The 16,565-nt window shown below is 54.3% G+C and overlaps 1 protein-coding gene across 1 annotated transcript in view; it reads right to left on the minus strand.

Annotated features, from left to right (window-relative positions):
* Positions 1 to 16,565, minus strand: part of PSD (pleckstrin and Sec7 domain containing) — a 79,343-nt gene that overhangs the window by 12,591 nt on the left and 50,187 nt on the right. The window contains exons 7-9 of the mRNA XM_075072918.1: positions 16,176 to 16,288; positions 15,108 to 15,166; positions 14,490 to 14,579 (exon numbers count right to left, since the gene is read on the minus strand). Of these exons, the coding sequence (XP_074929019.1) occupies positions 14,490 to 14,579; positions 15,108 to 15,166; positions 16,176 to 16,288 (262 nt within the window). The remainder of the gene's footprint in view (positions 1 to 14,489; positions 14,580 to 15,107; positions 15,167 to 16,175; positions 16,289 to 16,565) is intronic.

A 16,565-nucleotide genomic window follows, 5' to 3' on the forward strand; every position in this document is an offset into this window, starting at 1 on the left:
GGGAGAGAGGACATGCTGCTGTGCGTATAAACAGGGCACTGCTGGTTATCGGCTCACATTTGTCTTCGCCCTGCCCCTGCAGTGAGGCATAAATCCATGCCGTGGCTATAGGGAGTTGTGGCATCAGTATAGGGTGAGCTCACTGTAGCAGCAGGCAGAGGGGGAATATGGGCTGGGAGGGGGACAGCTCTTACCCTGACACTGATACACATGCAGGGGGAGAATTGGGCTGTCCTGCCCCCTGGTTTCTTCCTATTGCTATCACTGGCCCACAACTGTGGGAAGCTTTTCTGCTGCAAGTGCCCTAGGGTAAACCCATCCGTGGACAGGAACAGAGAGTTCTTGCACAGCTCTCTCAGCCACAGATCTCAGCGCACTTTACATCTTACAGACAGGGAACTGGACCCATCACAGGGTGCAGGCAAAGAGGGGCACTGAAACCAGGGCTTCAATTCTTCCACCAGACACTTGGCTAGTGCATGAATCAATGCAGCTGAAAGAGAGAATTAACCCCTTTCCGGGCCTAGGAGATTGGTCACACGGGTCTCCTACTCAGAGAAGGCTCAAATAGCCTATGGTTTAGTGTGATGATGTCTGAGCTCAGGAACATGCCACAGGTTTCTAAGCCTTTTTGGGGCCAGAGCCCTATGGGATCATCAGCATCCCTAACAGTCAAAGCCATTGCCTATTTTGCAAAGATGTCACAGCGACACAGCACACTCCCTGCAAAGATTCCTCTTGGTCTCTGAACCCACGGGGATCTCACGATGAGAGCTCAACCCTGGGCTTTTCCCATCTCCACCTTCACAAGGACCTGAGCTCAGCCATGGGCTACATTGCAAGGTGCCTCCCTAAGCCACCAAGAGCCCTTTGCATGCTGCCCTTGGCTTTGCTAAGCTGAAGAGAACTGCAGTATTGGTTCAGTGTGAGCCACCCTCTGTCCAGAGATTTGGGGAGTGGGGGGCCTCTCTCATCTCTACCTGCCATGGCCTGTCAGCTCGCTTCTTGACACCCCTCATTCCACCTCCAGTCCATTCCCTTATTCATGTTCACCGAGAGGCCTTGCACATGCTATACAATACTGCTCTGGTGGTGTGAGAAATCCTGGCTCTCCTCTGCAGCAGCTGGGGAACCACCAACCCTATTCCAAGCGTGTTTCCCTTCTGCTCCCTATGCTACTGGCATCTCAGTGGGGGGAAATATATTCTTCCTCCACCCCATGTGAACAAACATGGGTACACACATATGCAGCAGATGTGTGTAAATGTGGCTTGGGACAGCATGTATGGACCCATCCTGCCACACTTCATCCCCCTCCCCTCCATGCCATGAGGTGTCCATAGCTCCCAACCTGCAGTGGCTGCAATGCTAGCTGTCATACTAGCATCAGCTTTTGAAGAGGGCTAGGAATTGCATCCCCATCCCAATGCTCCCAGGACCCTTTCCTTTCTAGTGCCTTGATCCTGCAGGCTGCAACATCAGCAGCGTGTAGGAGGCAAAGAGAGGAGGATTTCTGTGCCAGGTGGCCCTAGTGCGTGGTTACATCTCAGTGTGTCACAACGTGACGCGGATGCAGTCTGCCCCAATGCTGTGTTGTGCTATGACGGGATGTGTCATTGCTAGGCCATGCTCATGGTGGGATCTCCCCCTCTTCTTCCCCTCCCTGGGCCCAGCTTGGCACTATTCTGGTGGCTGATGCTTTGTAGGAAGACTTCTCCCCCTGCTGCTGTCTTTGGCAAGGGGCAGTGCCTCTTTGCTCCTCCTCACCCAGCATGCCTTTCTACCAGAGTCCAGGACTAAACTCAAAGGAGCACATCCCCTCAGCGGGTGTAAATTGGGATAGCTCCACTGAAATCAATGCTGATTTACATCAGGCAAGCACCTGGCCCCAAATCTCCCTCTCTGCCCCTAGCGGGCTAAGGAAACCTACCCACCTTTCCAGGCCAAATTTCAGGTTGCACTGGAACCTGAACCCCCCACCTCCCATCCTGTTGAGCCCATGGTGAGCTCTCTCCCCATTCTTTCTGCCACGTGGAGGTTCTGAATGGCCTGATGCACCTGGGTCTAAGACTAAGACTGGAAGAACAGTCCTGAGTACCCTGGCCCTGATCCTGCTTGCAGGGTGTTTTAAAGAGAAGGTGGTTGTCAAGCCAGTGTGAGGCTGCACACAGTGGTGCAATGTCACACTGTCGTTACATAGAGCCACGAGACTGGCACTGCCAGGAGGCCAGGCCTGGATCTCAAACCCCTGTCTCTGCAGAACGTGGGCCAGTGGGTTTTGAAGTGCACCCCGCGCCTTTCTGTTTCCAATTGCAGCCACTAGGGAGGCCCCCCAGCCTGCGCGGGAAGGAAGCTGAAAAAAAAGGCGAGTCCCAAGAGGCCCAACTCAGATTTAAGGAAGACTGAAGCTTTCATCTGATGGTGGCACAGAACTGCCCTTAGGTTAGATCGGCTCCAGCGCTGCAGGCTGGGCTCTGCTGTCAAGTCTGGGGATCATTAAAACCCTGTTGTGTCCCTCTTCCACCAAGCAAGGGTGGGTGCACTCTTGGCTTCTCGCTGCCTGCCCTGCGCACACCCCGCTGTGTAGCTGGCTGGGGCTGAGCGCAGGGGGCTGTCCGAGTGCGCAGGGGGCTGTCCGGGTGCGCAGTGTGCGAGCGCACGGCGATGGGTGTGTGGCTGTGATGGAGGGGCGCACATAGGACCGAAGCGCGCGCACCTTTCTCCCGGGGGAGGGGGGGACACAGACAAGTCTAAGCTGCCGTTTCCAGGGGGTTCAAGCTTTCTCTGCCCCCGGGTGGGGAGCGGGCCCCCACCGCCAACCCCCGCCCGATGGCGGCCCCCACCCCAGCCCGAACTCTCCCCCGGGAGCCGGCGGCGGCCAGTGCCCCCAGCCCTTACCGGTTTCTTCTTCCTGCGGCTCTGCAGGCGGCTGACCACCAGGTCGGTGTAGAGCACGGGCTTCAGCGTGCGGGAGCGCTGGGGCCAGCCGTAGCAGAAGGTCTCCATGCCCCGGTAATTCCGGCCGTAGCGCACGGAGCACATGGAGCGGGACCGCATGCGCCCGGCGCTGCTGTTGATGCTGTTCACGCCGATCATCTTGCCGGCTGCAATGGCCCCCGGGCAGCCGGCCGGCGCGGGGCTGGGCTCGCCAGCAGCCTGTTGAAGCGGCCCTGGCTGCGCGCCGCCAAGGAGCGCGCTCGGTGCCGCAGCCGCACGCCGTGCGCGCAATGGCGAGGGTGCTCGGCTGGCAGGGGAGCGCAATTCCCTCGCAGCAGTCAGCCAATGGCTCCCCGACCAGGCGCTGTAGCCGGCACGCTCAGGGACGCAGCGAGCTAGCGACAGAGGGGCCCCGGCAGCGGGGAAAGGGGAGCGCAGCCAGCCGAGGGTGGGGAGAGAAGACGGGCAATGGGGGAGCGTCAGAGGAATGAGAAGGGAGGGGGCAGATGCGGGGGGAGAGGGAGGAGGCTGGACGAGAGGGAGTGATGGGGGAGAGGAAGGAATGGGACTGGGGGAGAGGAAGGTGGAAGAGATGGAGGGGTCAGGAAGAGCAGGGGAGGTAGAGGGGGTGTGAACAAAGGAGACGATGGGGCTGGACAGGAGGAGGGCAGGGAAAAGCTGGAGCGAATGGACACGTCCTGTTGGGCTACAAGGCCAGGCCCCCGGGTGAAGCCAGATGGCACAAGTCAGGGAGGTGCCACGCACCAGAAGTGGCTGCACACCAGGGGTGGGAGAGGTGCCCCCAAGCTGGAATGTGCCGTATCCTTTCAGATGAACGGCTCTAGGAATGGGGTTGTCCTTCCTCAGCGTGGTGCTGGCCTGAAACCTTGTGATTGCAGGGGTTTGTGGAGGCCTGGAATTTTCACAGGGTCTTATGTGTGGAGTAATGTCTCCTCTTTCTGGGTGTCTCTCTCCAGGGAGGGCGTTCAGCAAGCCTGGCACTCACCCCCCGTGATCAGAGCCAGCGAGGATTGTCAGCATGCTGTCCAAGCTTTATGGTGCCACTTCAGAGAGAAGATGCCATCTGAGGCAGCGCCATTATCCATGACACTGACATGCTTCGCTCTTAAAGGTCAGGCCTTAAGACACGTGGGCAGGCCCTTGTGTACCCAAGGGCTTGGACATGATGCATTGGTGGCTGGCGATGAGCTTGAGCTAGCAGCAGCCAGGCACTTCAGGCTGCCCCCGCCTTGGCTGCTCGGTTCATCTGGCCCTGCTGCTCTTCTCACACTGCTGCTCCACGCAGAGATTAGCCAGCGTTTACCACCAAAGATGGTGCCTGGCGCACTGACCATGGCAGTGGCCACAGTGGGTCCAATCGTAAGTACTTACACTAGGATTCTCAAAGGGAGCGTGCCACTCGACTCCCATGGAATTTCAACGAGAGTTAAGCTGTTAACTCCCCCAAGTCAAGTGCCTTTGAAAATCCCTCCTTAACTTCTGTGAGGAAGGGGGGTTGGCCACACCGGCCTGAAACAGGCACTGGCAAAGCCTATGGAGTGTGTCCCTTCTCACCGAGAAGGAGGGATGCGGTCAGGAGGAGATGGGGAGACCCAGGTTGGCAGATGTAACCAGGGATTTTTGCCAGGCTCAACTTGAGATGCCTTAAAAGGGCATCTGCTGAGTACTTGCCTTCTGAAAACCAGGCATTAGTCACTTGGATGTCCTGGCCGGAGCCCTTATGCAATACTATACAGGGCATGTCTAGCCATACTTTTTGTATAGCACCAGTTACTGCGATATCTAGACACTAAAATATATTGACCAAAAAAGGGCATAACATTCCAACGCAGTGCAAGCAGCACACCTCCTTTCCCAGGGTTCAGTCACTTGCCTTGACCTTTATATTATACAGATACATGGTGTCAACTCCTGTCATCGCTGAGATCAGTACTGGCCTTTGCTCACAAGGGCCGCAGGCAAAAACATTCTCATCACATCTAGAAGGGCAGTCCGTCATTTAGCCAGCTCCGACCACAGCCCTGGGTGTCATACCATCTGGGTCTCATTTCTGCACCTCCAAGGAGGATAATCACAGTCCCACCATGGAGCTCACAGCTTCTGCTCCTAGCCTGTACTGCTAAACAAGCTTACTCAGCAACAACCAACCTCTTTAAGTTCTCTTCTCTCTACCTGCATGCCATGCTACCATTGGCGTTGATCTCACAAGCCCAGCAGGGTCAGGACAAGCCTAGGGGTAACGAAGGCTGTTCCCTGAAGGTGGGTGGTGATTTAGTGTGTGTGTGTGGGGGGGGGGGGTGTCCTTTTGAGTCAGCACTAAATCAGTGCTTCAGCTACACTACTGCTGGCTGGCTTCCAGGTGAGACGTAAGACTGAAGTCCTTGTCACTGAGTCCTTGGTCCTCAAAGGTATTTGGGTGCCTAACTTCCATGGTGCTAGCCTCTATTTCTTTGCCAACTACATATCTGAGCAAACACATTCTGGCACCTTCAATCCCCCCTGCAGTTTTAATTGGCTAAGGTACTCTGCTTCACTTCCTGCTCTAAACTGTTGTTGTGGTTAAACAGCTGCCACATTCTACCCCAGAGGGGCTGCAATTCAGTGGTGGGTGAAGTGATTCATTTTAAATACAGAGAGAAATACAGCAAGCAGGAGAGTGTCTCATTTGAGTGTTTGCGGATCCAGCTCTTTGGCAGAACCCCTACACACAGCCACAATATCAGGAGTTAGAGCTTGTCATGTCTCTGTTCTGCTCTCAGCGGCTTGTATAGGGGGCATATGACAGGCTTCTGGGCCTCTCTGGATCCACTGTGAGAACTGACTTAACCAGACTGGAGGGATCAAGGAAATGGCTCTGATCGCCCATTAGGATGCCTGTAATGCTGAAGGGATTATATAGGCTCTTGGGAATTCTATGCTGGAGAGCTTCAGGTTGAAGCTGACAGCCAGAGCAGGGCAGGGAATCCAAAATACATGAGCCCAGTCCGACAGGGCCCAAGCAGCACCCCCTAACCCATTGGAGACCTTAGGAACAGTGAACAAAACACTTCAAATGGCTGCACCAGCTGTGTACCTCGATTAGCGAAAGGCTTCTGCCATGTTTCTGCACAGGATCCAGTACTCCCATAGCCGAGGGTCACTTACACGTTACCATGATCACGCCCTGGGAGGTAGAGCTTTTCAGCTGCATGTTGCAGATGAGGAAACAAGCACAGAGGGCCTAAAGGCCATATTTCACCATCGGTGTCATGCAAGCAAGTGCCATTGATTTCAGTGCGCTCTGAGTGCATGTAGAAAAGGTGACCGGGCTCAGGCCTGCATCCAGCTGCCTGCACGCAAAGGGAGCAGGGAATCTGCCCAGCATAGGGGGGCATGTCTGGGATAGGAGCATAGCCAGGGCATTTCTGCACTCCATCAATCCCCAGCAGGCAGATGGCCCCATGGGGCCACAGCCAGCTGGACACACTTCAGAGCAGCTGCCAGCCTCCTATCTAGCTACAAAGAACTCCTCATCTCAGTTGTACGGAAGAGGTACTTGGCACAATTGACCACATGACCACCCTTCCTCCCACGGTAAGGAAAACTAACAACCAAGAGGCATGGGGAACATTGGTGGGCTGGCTGAACCACTGGCGAAGGGATAGTCAATAGATATAATGAAGAGCTGCTGCTCCTTGTGCAGAAACGCTAAGAGCTGTTCTCCGGGGAGTCTGTATGAAGGTGGGTGTTATGTAATCCATGTCAGTGAGGAGGGGGCCAGCAAAAAGGGGGAATTTCCCAATGAGACATGTTTGGCATACTGAACACCAGAGAAGACTGCAGGAGACTGGGGGAACCAGGCAGCACCTGACTGCAGAAGTCATTGAGCACATGGCAAAAGTAAGCATTGTTCACTGATGGGCTTTGGTCACATGGATCCTCTGCGGGCTGCGGGAGACAGAATGCTAGTGGAATTAGCGAGAGGGAGGGCTAAGGGTTTTGTGGTTAAGCTCAGCTCTGGGAATCAGGGTTTTCTTCCCATCTCCTCAAACACTTTCTGTGCGACTTTGGGCACTTTATCTCCCTATGCTTCTGTTCCTGAGTTGTACAGTGATGCTCCTTGCCTCCCCAACGTGGGATGCGAGTGGCTCATGAGACTTCATTAATGTTTTTAAGGTGCTTTGAGTGCGGATGGCAGGAACTATGGCCATGCAAAGGGTCATTCATACAATTACCAAACAACGCTGCAACTCACTTTCGAGTACTGGGATGTGGTTTGCCTCACTCACACCACAGGCAAAGGCTTCGGGAAAGGGGAACTAAAGGCTGAGCGAGCAGATCAGTAACTTGAGGCGCAAATCCATCTCAGACTGTTTTGTTCAAGGACTAATGGCCACTGGAGACTCATGGACTTCAGGGCTCAAGTCAATCACCAGGGAACCCAAACATTTCAAAACATGGAAATGCAGAGTTGAGCTCACTGAGGTTGAGGCCAGACAGCCTCACCAGATCAGGTAATCTGACATCCTGTACATCACAGGCCACCACTACCACCACCACCAAACCAAACCCACAACCAGATTTAGACCAATTCTAGCAATTCCATCATTCTGGCTTTGTTTCTTTTGTAGTTACTGTGTAAGCTGTGTTGGTTTGGGCTCAAGAACTCTTTCCAAAGGAGTCTGAAGTCTATGGCTTACATTTTGAGAAAGTGGGGTATTACAAATTGGCACCACAGCGTATTGGCTTATCACTGGTTTCAGGTCTCCATTGTGGCTAGGCTGGCTGTGGTCAAAGCTCCTCATATCAGTGAATGGCCCACAGCAACAAAAGGCCCAGTCCCATGAGGACAAGGAGAGGAGACTGACAGCTTACTGATTGCCCAAGAAGGAATTGGTTAAGTAGGAGGTGGGGTTTTTTGGGGGGGAGGGGGTAGTGTATCAGTAAAGGAGGCTGGAGATGGCACACCTATAGACTGCTATGGTTGAGAGTAAAGCATTTGAGTTTATGTGGTTATATACTTGTGTCCTCTTATATGGATAGCACCGTTTGAGTTTATTTTCTCTGGTGATTTGAAAGGGGGCAGAGTTAAGGTGGTTTTGTGTCCCTGAACTGTGACTTTCCATGCTCTCAAATGTTTGGGTTTCTTGTAAGTTTAAACTTGATTTTTCATTTCTTGCCTAACAGGTGGTAACTTTTGTGCATAGCTCGCCACCTCTGAAGTTACTGTTACATATGCTCAACCTTCACCTTAATAAACTTTTTGTCTGTGAATTTCCTTAGTTTTTATGAGCATTTTAAGATGGGAGTGTGGCAGGTGTAGAGCTTGAGGAGGCTGTTCTCCCACTTCTTGCTGACTTCCCTGTGGTCTGCAGGAAAGAAGCCCCCACTAGTACAGACGGTAACTGCTGCTTGTCATGCTGATTACAGCCAGGAGCAGCGCCAGGGCTTTTGGCGCCCTAGGCGCAGGGCCGGCTCGCCGGTCCCACGGCTCCGGTGGACCTCCCGCAGGCGTGCCTGCAGATGCGCCACCAGAGCCCCAGGACCAGCGGACCGTCCGTAGGCACGCCTGCGGGAGGTCCACCGAAGCAGTCTGCTGCCCTCCCAAATCCTGGCGCCCTAGGTGACCGCCTAGGTCGCCTAAATGGAAGCGCCGGTCCTGAACACAGCTCACTGTTACCATGTGCATCACCCCATGTGGCGGCTCCACCTGATCTCTCTCCTCTTATACTCAGGACTTGTCTATACAGAGAGTTCCATTCTGAGCTATGACCTACTGCTCTTTGGTGTACATGTACATGTGTACAGCACCTAGCTACTGCCCTACAAATAATGAGGAGGTATGCAGAAGACAGGGGATCCCTTCTAAGGAAAGAAGGCAATGGGGAGAATAGGGGCTCCTGGGGTAAGGGAGAGCAGAACTCCCCTCTCTCTGTGGACCTCCAGATGCCCACGTGAAGGGAGACAACACTAGCTACCTTAGGAAGTGGACCAGAGTGCCACCCAATTAACTGCACCAACTTCCTGGTGTTGGATCAGAGGATCTTCTGAGGACCCTCCCCAATATCCTCTCCCTGCAGACATTAGGGGGACATCAAGACCCTCTGCCAATGCCTTAGCAAGCTTCAAGAAGCTCCTCAGAGGTCAGCCAGCCCCTTCTTTCCTCTGCAAACCCTGTGTGTTCCTGGTGAGCTATAATTAGACAGGCAGCTGTGCGTCAAGGCTAACTAGGCTCCTTGGTCTCCAGACAGCCCTACGCCACTGTGTCAGAGAACTGATGAGCATACGTAGGCTAGTTGGAAGCTACCAGGCTAACAATGCTCTCAGTGAGCCAGGGGCAATTGCGAGGGGCCTGCTGGGGCATGCAGTGGTGGCAGCTGAACAAGTCCCCACACGCTTGCAGGAGTCTGGAGGGGACTGGTGTCCCAGGGAGCCTCCGCTGGTCTGTGGAGTGGAATGTCCCATTTATGCCCCTTCTCCACTCCTATCCATCACCCCCTTCGCCCCTCAGCTCTCTGGCACTGTCCAGGATTTCTTCTCTACTGCCCTCAAGCACTGTGCTCTCCTCTCACCCCACACTTCTGCCTGCCAGCCTCCTACTACCCTCAGGAAGCAAGCACCTCTGCTGGTCCATGGGTTGTGAACACACCCAGGGGGTGGGGAGGTGGGGGCAGCAGTACTGTGAGCTCTTCCTCTTATCCCTGCTAGTTCCTGCCTGAACTCCCATGCACTTCATTTCAACCATCTTCTGCTCCCTGTTCCCAAGCGAGGGGCTGGAGAAAAGTGGCAGAAGCATGGTCTGACTGTAGTGAGCTCAGCTTTTTAATACCTCTTTATTTAAAAGCAGCTTGTCTGGGGCCCTTCGTCTGTGGTGGAAACAGTCGCGTTTTGTCAGTGACGAATCTCCCCGTTGCTCAATTACACGCGGAGGTCTTAGCTCAGCAGGGGAAAGGGCTAGATCCTCTGGGCCAGATCCTTAACTGCTATAAATCAGCATCCCTTTTTAAAGCCCAGCCATTGTTTCTGCTACTGCCCAGACCCGAATGCTGCATCCCAGCTGTGTTCACACCACAGCCAGCTAGAGAAAAACCATCCCTGTCCTTGGTGCAGGGTCTGGTGCCTCAGATCACAATGCAAACCAAGATCCTGGCTCACAAGGGGTTAAAAGGTGTTTGTATCATGCCTTAACATGATGGCTTAACATTTACTATTTCCATGCCTATAGTAATGATCTAGGCTAAGCAGATGCAGGGTGGCGGGGGGGGGGGGGGAGCTGAGGGACCCCAGACTTTGCAACAGTTCCCAGCTTGGACATTCACCCCCTAAGCCATACACACCACCCATCCTGGGCAGGAGTCCAGGGTTTGGAAATTGAGCTGGGAGTAGACCCTCCCTGCTGCCCTCACCCATTAGGCTTTATGGCTTGCTGTCACATTGGCTGTAGCCCTGCGAGATCAGTGCCCTTTCACCGGCCCTGTATCACAGCTCGCTTGCGTCTCTGAAATCTTGGTGCTTCACATTTGTTTTCCCCTGATACAAATTGGCTGTGTTTGCCAAGGCTGTTCTTTGTCGTCTCTGCTTAGTGAGTTCTGTGTTCATGGGAGGGACGGCTCACAATCTACTGAGATGCCAAAAGAAGCTTCTCTCTAACGTTACACTTTTAAGACAAAATTGGCCTGGTTCTGATCTAACTTGGGCCAGTTTACACCTGTGTAACTTCCTGGACATGAATGGCATCAAGCCTGATTATTTGATGGAACTGGCTGAGGCTCTGGTCACAGTACAGAGCAAGCCTGAGTAAACAGCCCTGCCTAGCCCCCAGCTGGACACCACGAGAATGAGGCAGTTGGACTGCAAGCATGCAGATGGTGGACCATGCAGCCCCGAGTGGGGAACAGGATCAGGCAGCTCTGGGGTGACTCATAGTGGAGAGTTCTTGAATGTTGTCTAGCACGATGTTTGCAGAGCATGTCCTATGCCAGCTACACAGTACCCCAGAGCCCACAAGATGTGGGAATCAGCAGGCTGGGAGCCAGGCACGTGCAGTTTGGAACCACTGAGCAATCCAGGGAAGGTCAAAAACAGAACTGGGGAGAATCAACAAGATTTCCTCCCCATTATTAACTCTTCACCAATCTATCTACCAGTACTAGCACCCCTGGAATGCTGCAGCATCAGCCTTTCCTGCTTCTCTGGTGCTTTCCAGCTGGCACTCTCAAAGCATTGCACAGGTCACTATAGTAATCTCTATCTTACAAATGGGGAAACTGAGACACAGGGACATGGGGGCTGTACCCTGCTTCAATGGCATAGAATCTAGGCTTCCTGCTTCCCAAGCTCATGTGTTAGTCACAAGGTCATCCTGGCTCCTGCTAGCCCTAGGGGGACAGTAAGGCTTTCAGCAGGCTGACGCTGCCCAGCGCAGCCGGCAGACACAAGCACTTCAACAGAATAGATGTGGGCTGACATCTTGGCCCCCGCCTGTGCCTGCGCCAGTTACCATGAGACCCATGTACTCAGATCGCTTGCGCAGATGAGGCAGTTAGAGGAAGGCTGAGCTGCATGTCAGGGGCAGCCCCTGTGCCGTTGGGCACGTCACCCCAAGGACTGGAGTTGCACAACCTGGGGTGCACACTCATGCACCCTGCTACTGCTGAGCCCATGGGGCTGAGGAGCAGCCGCTCAGAGATGCAGGTGCCTTTTGGCTTGGTTTGGTTCCTTGGGCTCAATCTTAGTTCCAGCATAAGCTACGGCAGCACCCTAGACACATCTAGGGCCCGATGAGGAGCTGAGGTCAGTGGAGACAGCCTGCAAGGGGCAGGGCTATGGTGGCGCTGGTGGCTCAGGGCCCAGGATGGGAGAGTGAGGGGAGGCTGTTCTTTCCCACACAACAGCTTAGTCACGAGAGCTAAGTGACTCCCTGCGGAGTCGGCGCGAATGCTCCCAGGTGGAGGCGGCCAGCTTCCTTCCACAGCGTGAGTCAGCCCTGCAGAAGCCATCTCGAGCTGCTGTCACCATCGCCCTGTAATGGCCTGGTGCAATCACCATCAAATCGCTGCCACTTCCCCCTTCCCCACCACCTCCTGCAGCCTGGCATCTCTGCCACCAGCACCACAGCAGGCTCTGCCTGGCAGCTTTCCACCGCTAACTCCGCTGCCCTCCCCGGGCACCTCCCATCTGTTGGCGTCAAGGTGCTTCACAGTTGTCCCCAGATTGAGCCTCACAGCACCCTGCTCAGTGTCTCTATGTCACACAGCAAGTAAGTGCTGGAAATTCCTGGCTGCCTTACCTCTGCTTTAACTACTAGATCATCCCGCCCTCCCTGTGCTGCTGCGCACAGTGCCAGCAGCAACCCATCGCTGATCATCGTGGTCACGCTCTTTTGGAAGATGGAGGGCCCCAGGGAGCCAAGCTTGGATTTGGATCCACAAAAGGAAGGGCAGCGGAGCTCAGCCAGGCTAGCAGTGAGGGGAAGCCATACCTGTCACACTTCATGGGCTGGGAGAGAGAGTGCACCTGCTGCCCCACCCGCCCATGTTCATGTGGGTCATCAGCTCTTGGGACCCTCACCCCCACACACCCATTCTGAGATAGCTGGGCACAGCAGTTCTTTACTGAGCCACCTCCAGAACAACCCCAACAGACAGAGACACGCTGGGCCAACACAGCTGGCAGGGCTCTAGATCAGAGGTAGGCAAACTTTTTGGCCTGAGGGCCACATCTGCGTATGGAAATTGTATGGGGGGCCAGGAATGTTCACAAAACTGAGGGTCGGGGTGCGGGAGTGGATGAGGGCTCTGGCTGGAGGTGCGGGCTCTGGGGTAGGGCCAAAAATGAGTTCAGGGTATGGGACGGGGTGCCGAGCTGGGGCAGGGGGGGTCTGACTGGGGATGTGGGCTCTGGAGTGGGGCTGGAGATGAGGGGTTGAGGGTGCAGAAGCATGCTCTGGGCTAGGACTGAGGGGTTCGGAGGGCATGAGGGAGGATCAGGGCTGCGGCGGGAGATGGGGCACGGGGTGGGGGTCAGGGGAACAGGCTCTGGGCAGCGCTTCCCTCAAGCAGCTCCCCGAAGCAGCGGCATGTCCCTCTCCAGCTCCTACACAGAGGGGTAGCCAGGTGGCTCTGCGTGCTGACCCATCCGCAGGCACCGCCTCTGCAGCTCCCATTGGCTGTGGTTCCAGGCCAATGGGAGCTGCAGGGGAAGTGCTTGGGGCAGAGGCAGCGTGTGGAGCCCCCTGGCTGCCCCTAAGCATAGGAGTCAGGGGCTGGACATGCTGCTACTTCCGGGAGCTGCACAGCACCACAGCACTTGCAGAGCGGGGCAAGCCCGACCCCGCTCTCCAGCTGGAGTGCCACAGCAGGGAAAGCCCTGGACCCTGCTCCCTGGCAGGAGCTCAAGGGCCAGATTAAAACATCTAAAGGGCTGTAGTTTGCCCACCCCTGCTCTAGATGGATGCCTGACTCCGGGGGCAGAACAGAGAGGTACAACACAGCAGGCCTATGCCTCTTTGGCTGACTGCTAGGGATGGTGCATTCGCAGTGCTCTGCCTTGGTGCACGGCCAGGGAGAGGGTTCCACCCAAGCAATGGGACTCAGTCTATGCTAGCAGCTTGAACCAGTTGGAGCACATGCCAGTCACTGCCTTCGCGTAACCCATGCTGGGTTGGTGTCAGAGTTGCCCCGCATCTACACTAGTGGTGTCCTAATCCTCTTCAGTTGCAATGCCTTCTGGGCATCTAGCCCACAATTCCTGGCTCAGCTTCCAAAAGCAATGCATTCTGGGGCACTGTGCGGGACCACTGGTTTCCTGGGGACCTTCCAGGACTTTCAGCTTATCTGCATCCTCACAGGCACTAAACCAGTTCAGCTTCAGTTTGAACCAGCTAAGCTTTGCCCCGTTATTCACTCTGCTGAGACACTGTTTGTTTTACTGGTTTTCTGACCCCTGGGGCGTTGTGTGTTGATACAGAGCATCCTACAAATGTGCAAGAGGCTGTACAGGGGTTAGTTTCTCTAGTGGATGCCAGGCCATGGCACATGGAAAGAAATTTGCTTTGCACCAATTTACAGCCATAGTCCAGCACAAGGAATTGCCCCTCCTAGCAAACACCTGCTCTAGGGAAAGCCTCTGCCCAGGCAATGCTGCCTATGCCAGTGGTTCTCAAACTTTTGTACTCGTGACCCCTTTCACACAACAAGCCTCTGAGTGTGACCCCCCCTTATACATTAAAAACACTTTTTTATATTTAACACTATTATAAATGCTGGAGGCAAAGCGGGGTTTGGGGTGGAGGCTGACAGCTTGTGAACCCCCATGATATAACCCAGTGACCCCCAGAGGGGTCTCGACCCCCAGTTTGAGAACCTCTGGCCTATGCAGTCTGCTCTGGGTGCAAGACTGCACCCACTCAGTGACCCAGACAACGCCTGAGAGTGCCAGCCAGGCCCTGGGGGAATCCTTTACTAGGAAGTGCATGAGAGCAGTTTTCTAAGAGGGATCCCAGCCTTAACTCCAGCTGGCCTGGCTCAGCTGGGGAGACTGATCTGAGTTACCTTGAGCAGCTCCTTGGGGAAATCACTTCCTCCGTTGAGGCCTTCCAGGTTCCCAATGAAGTCGGAGCAGGACATTCTCTTCCCAATGTTCTGGGGGTGACAGGGGCAGAGAAATGTGGCTGGTTACCTTTGGGGAGTGGGAGCAGCAGCTGGCCAGAGAGACCCCCTGCACCATGGTGGTAGGACAGTCAAGCATTACAGAGCAGTACTGCCTGGATCTCATGGAAGGCCACTTGGAGACGTGGAGAATACAGCCCCCTTTGCTAAGGGTCAAGGAGCTTTAAAAAGCCATTCCTTTCAAAATTCAGAGCCTCGATCTCCTCCCTCCTTCCCACTCCTCTTTTCTCCTCAGCCCCATCTCAGCTTGCTACTGCTTTGCCAATGCCCTTCTCTCTCCTGCAACCTTTTCTATCCGCTCATCACGCCTTCTCTACTCTTCGTTGCTTCTCCTTCCTATCTCCTTAACGCCCCCACACAGCTAACGGGTTGGCTCCCGCATACGCCAGGTGACTTCTGCTCATACGCAGTCAGACAATGGCCACTTTGCCCCCTCCCAGATGAGAAGACACCTAGTGGAGGAGCAGAGCAGGCAGGGTGCTGGAGCTCGCAGGTACTTACATGCCCATGGAGGTCTGTGTTTAAGAGCATCAGGGCACAGGTCAGCGTGTGGACTCCGTCTGCAGCACAAGCACAAGAAGGTGATCAGAACCCCCCTGAAGCACCCCTCTGCATGTGGCTGTTCACTTATCCATGCCTCTAGACATGGGTCGCCTGATTGACGGATAGGTGATTGATTGATGTTTGTTTCCCATGTGTTTCCCTCCGGCACACAGGTTGGGCACTGGAGAAGGTGCTGACCTGGATACAGCTTCGGAGAGCACTCCCAGCCCAACACCAATCCATGCCCCTTGTCCGTGCAGCTCAAGGCACACAGCATGGGTGGTACTCAGCTCTGGGCACCACTCAGATCAGCTGTGCAGACTGAAGTTCCATTTAATTCTATTGTGTAGTCCTGGCCCCAAAGCAGCTGCACTTGATGGGATTTTGCACAGCTGCTTTGGGGTCAGGACCACACGATAGAGGAGCAAGGAAGCCAGAATTAATGCTACAGAACCGTGTCACCTTTGACATGGCATCTGGCACTCAACCAGTCCTAAATCCCCATGTACATGGAGCTGACTCAAGGTTGATTCAAGGTGAGGACATGCAGGCATGTGGTGGTGAATTAAGTCAAGAAAGAATCAAGGATGTAAAAAATCCAGATGAAATAATGAGATCTGGGCAACTGCTGGTGGCCACTTGAGCATCTGGTTACCCTGGCTACTTCTCTTTGAAAGTCCCTGCTGTCCTGAGTCACGGGACTTGGACATCCAAGGACACAGTTACACTTAGAGTAGCTCCTTTCTCTCTCCTGGTGCTGATCTACTACAGAGTTACAAGTGGCTAGTGTCCTAACTGTGCATGTCTAGGCCATAATGTGTCTGGCTTTCAGTGAAGCCTTATCTCTGAATTTCCTGAGTTTACAACATTTAGTTTGGGAATAATTACAACATCTTTGTCATTTATCTATCTGTAAGGTACTGGCACGTGCTCTCTGCCTTAACTCCAGCTTAACCTAGTTTTGGTCAGCAAATCTGCACCCAGGTTTACAAACACACACATAGCCACATCCATATGGTAGCTCACCCTCAGAGGAGACAGCATTGGGGTTGCACTGATAATAGCGTTGTGAAAAATGAGCCAGGACTCGCTCTCTCTCCTGAGTCTCCCCCATCAGGGCCAGCTCCTTCAGAAAGGACCTGAAGAAGAGTGGGTCATGCATCAAACCAAACACCACCTGCCCAACCCCACCCTGTCAAGGAGCAGGAGAATTGTCCTTTCTGTAAGTGACAGGAAAAACACCAGTGCACGCAACTCCTACATTGTTATTTCATCTACTTGGAGGATTCCCCACCGAGCATGTGACTAGTCAGTCCCATGTGCATATCCCAGAACTCTACATCAGGTAGGAGAGTCTACATGGGAACAGCGGCTGAAGCCATCCCAGAACTGTCTGGGCTTGGAGACTGAGATTGT

This window comes from Chelonoidis abingdonii, chromosome 16 (genome assembly GCF_003597395.2).
Source record: "Chelonoidis abingdonii isolate Lonesome George chromosome 16, CheloAbing_2.0, whole genome shotgun sequence".
Classification (NCBI taxonomy): domain Eukaryota; kingdom Metazoa; phylum Chordata; order Testudines; family Testudinidae; genus Chelonoidis; species Chelonoidis abingdonii.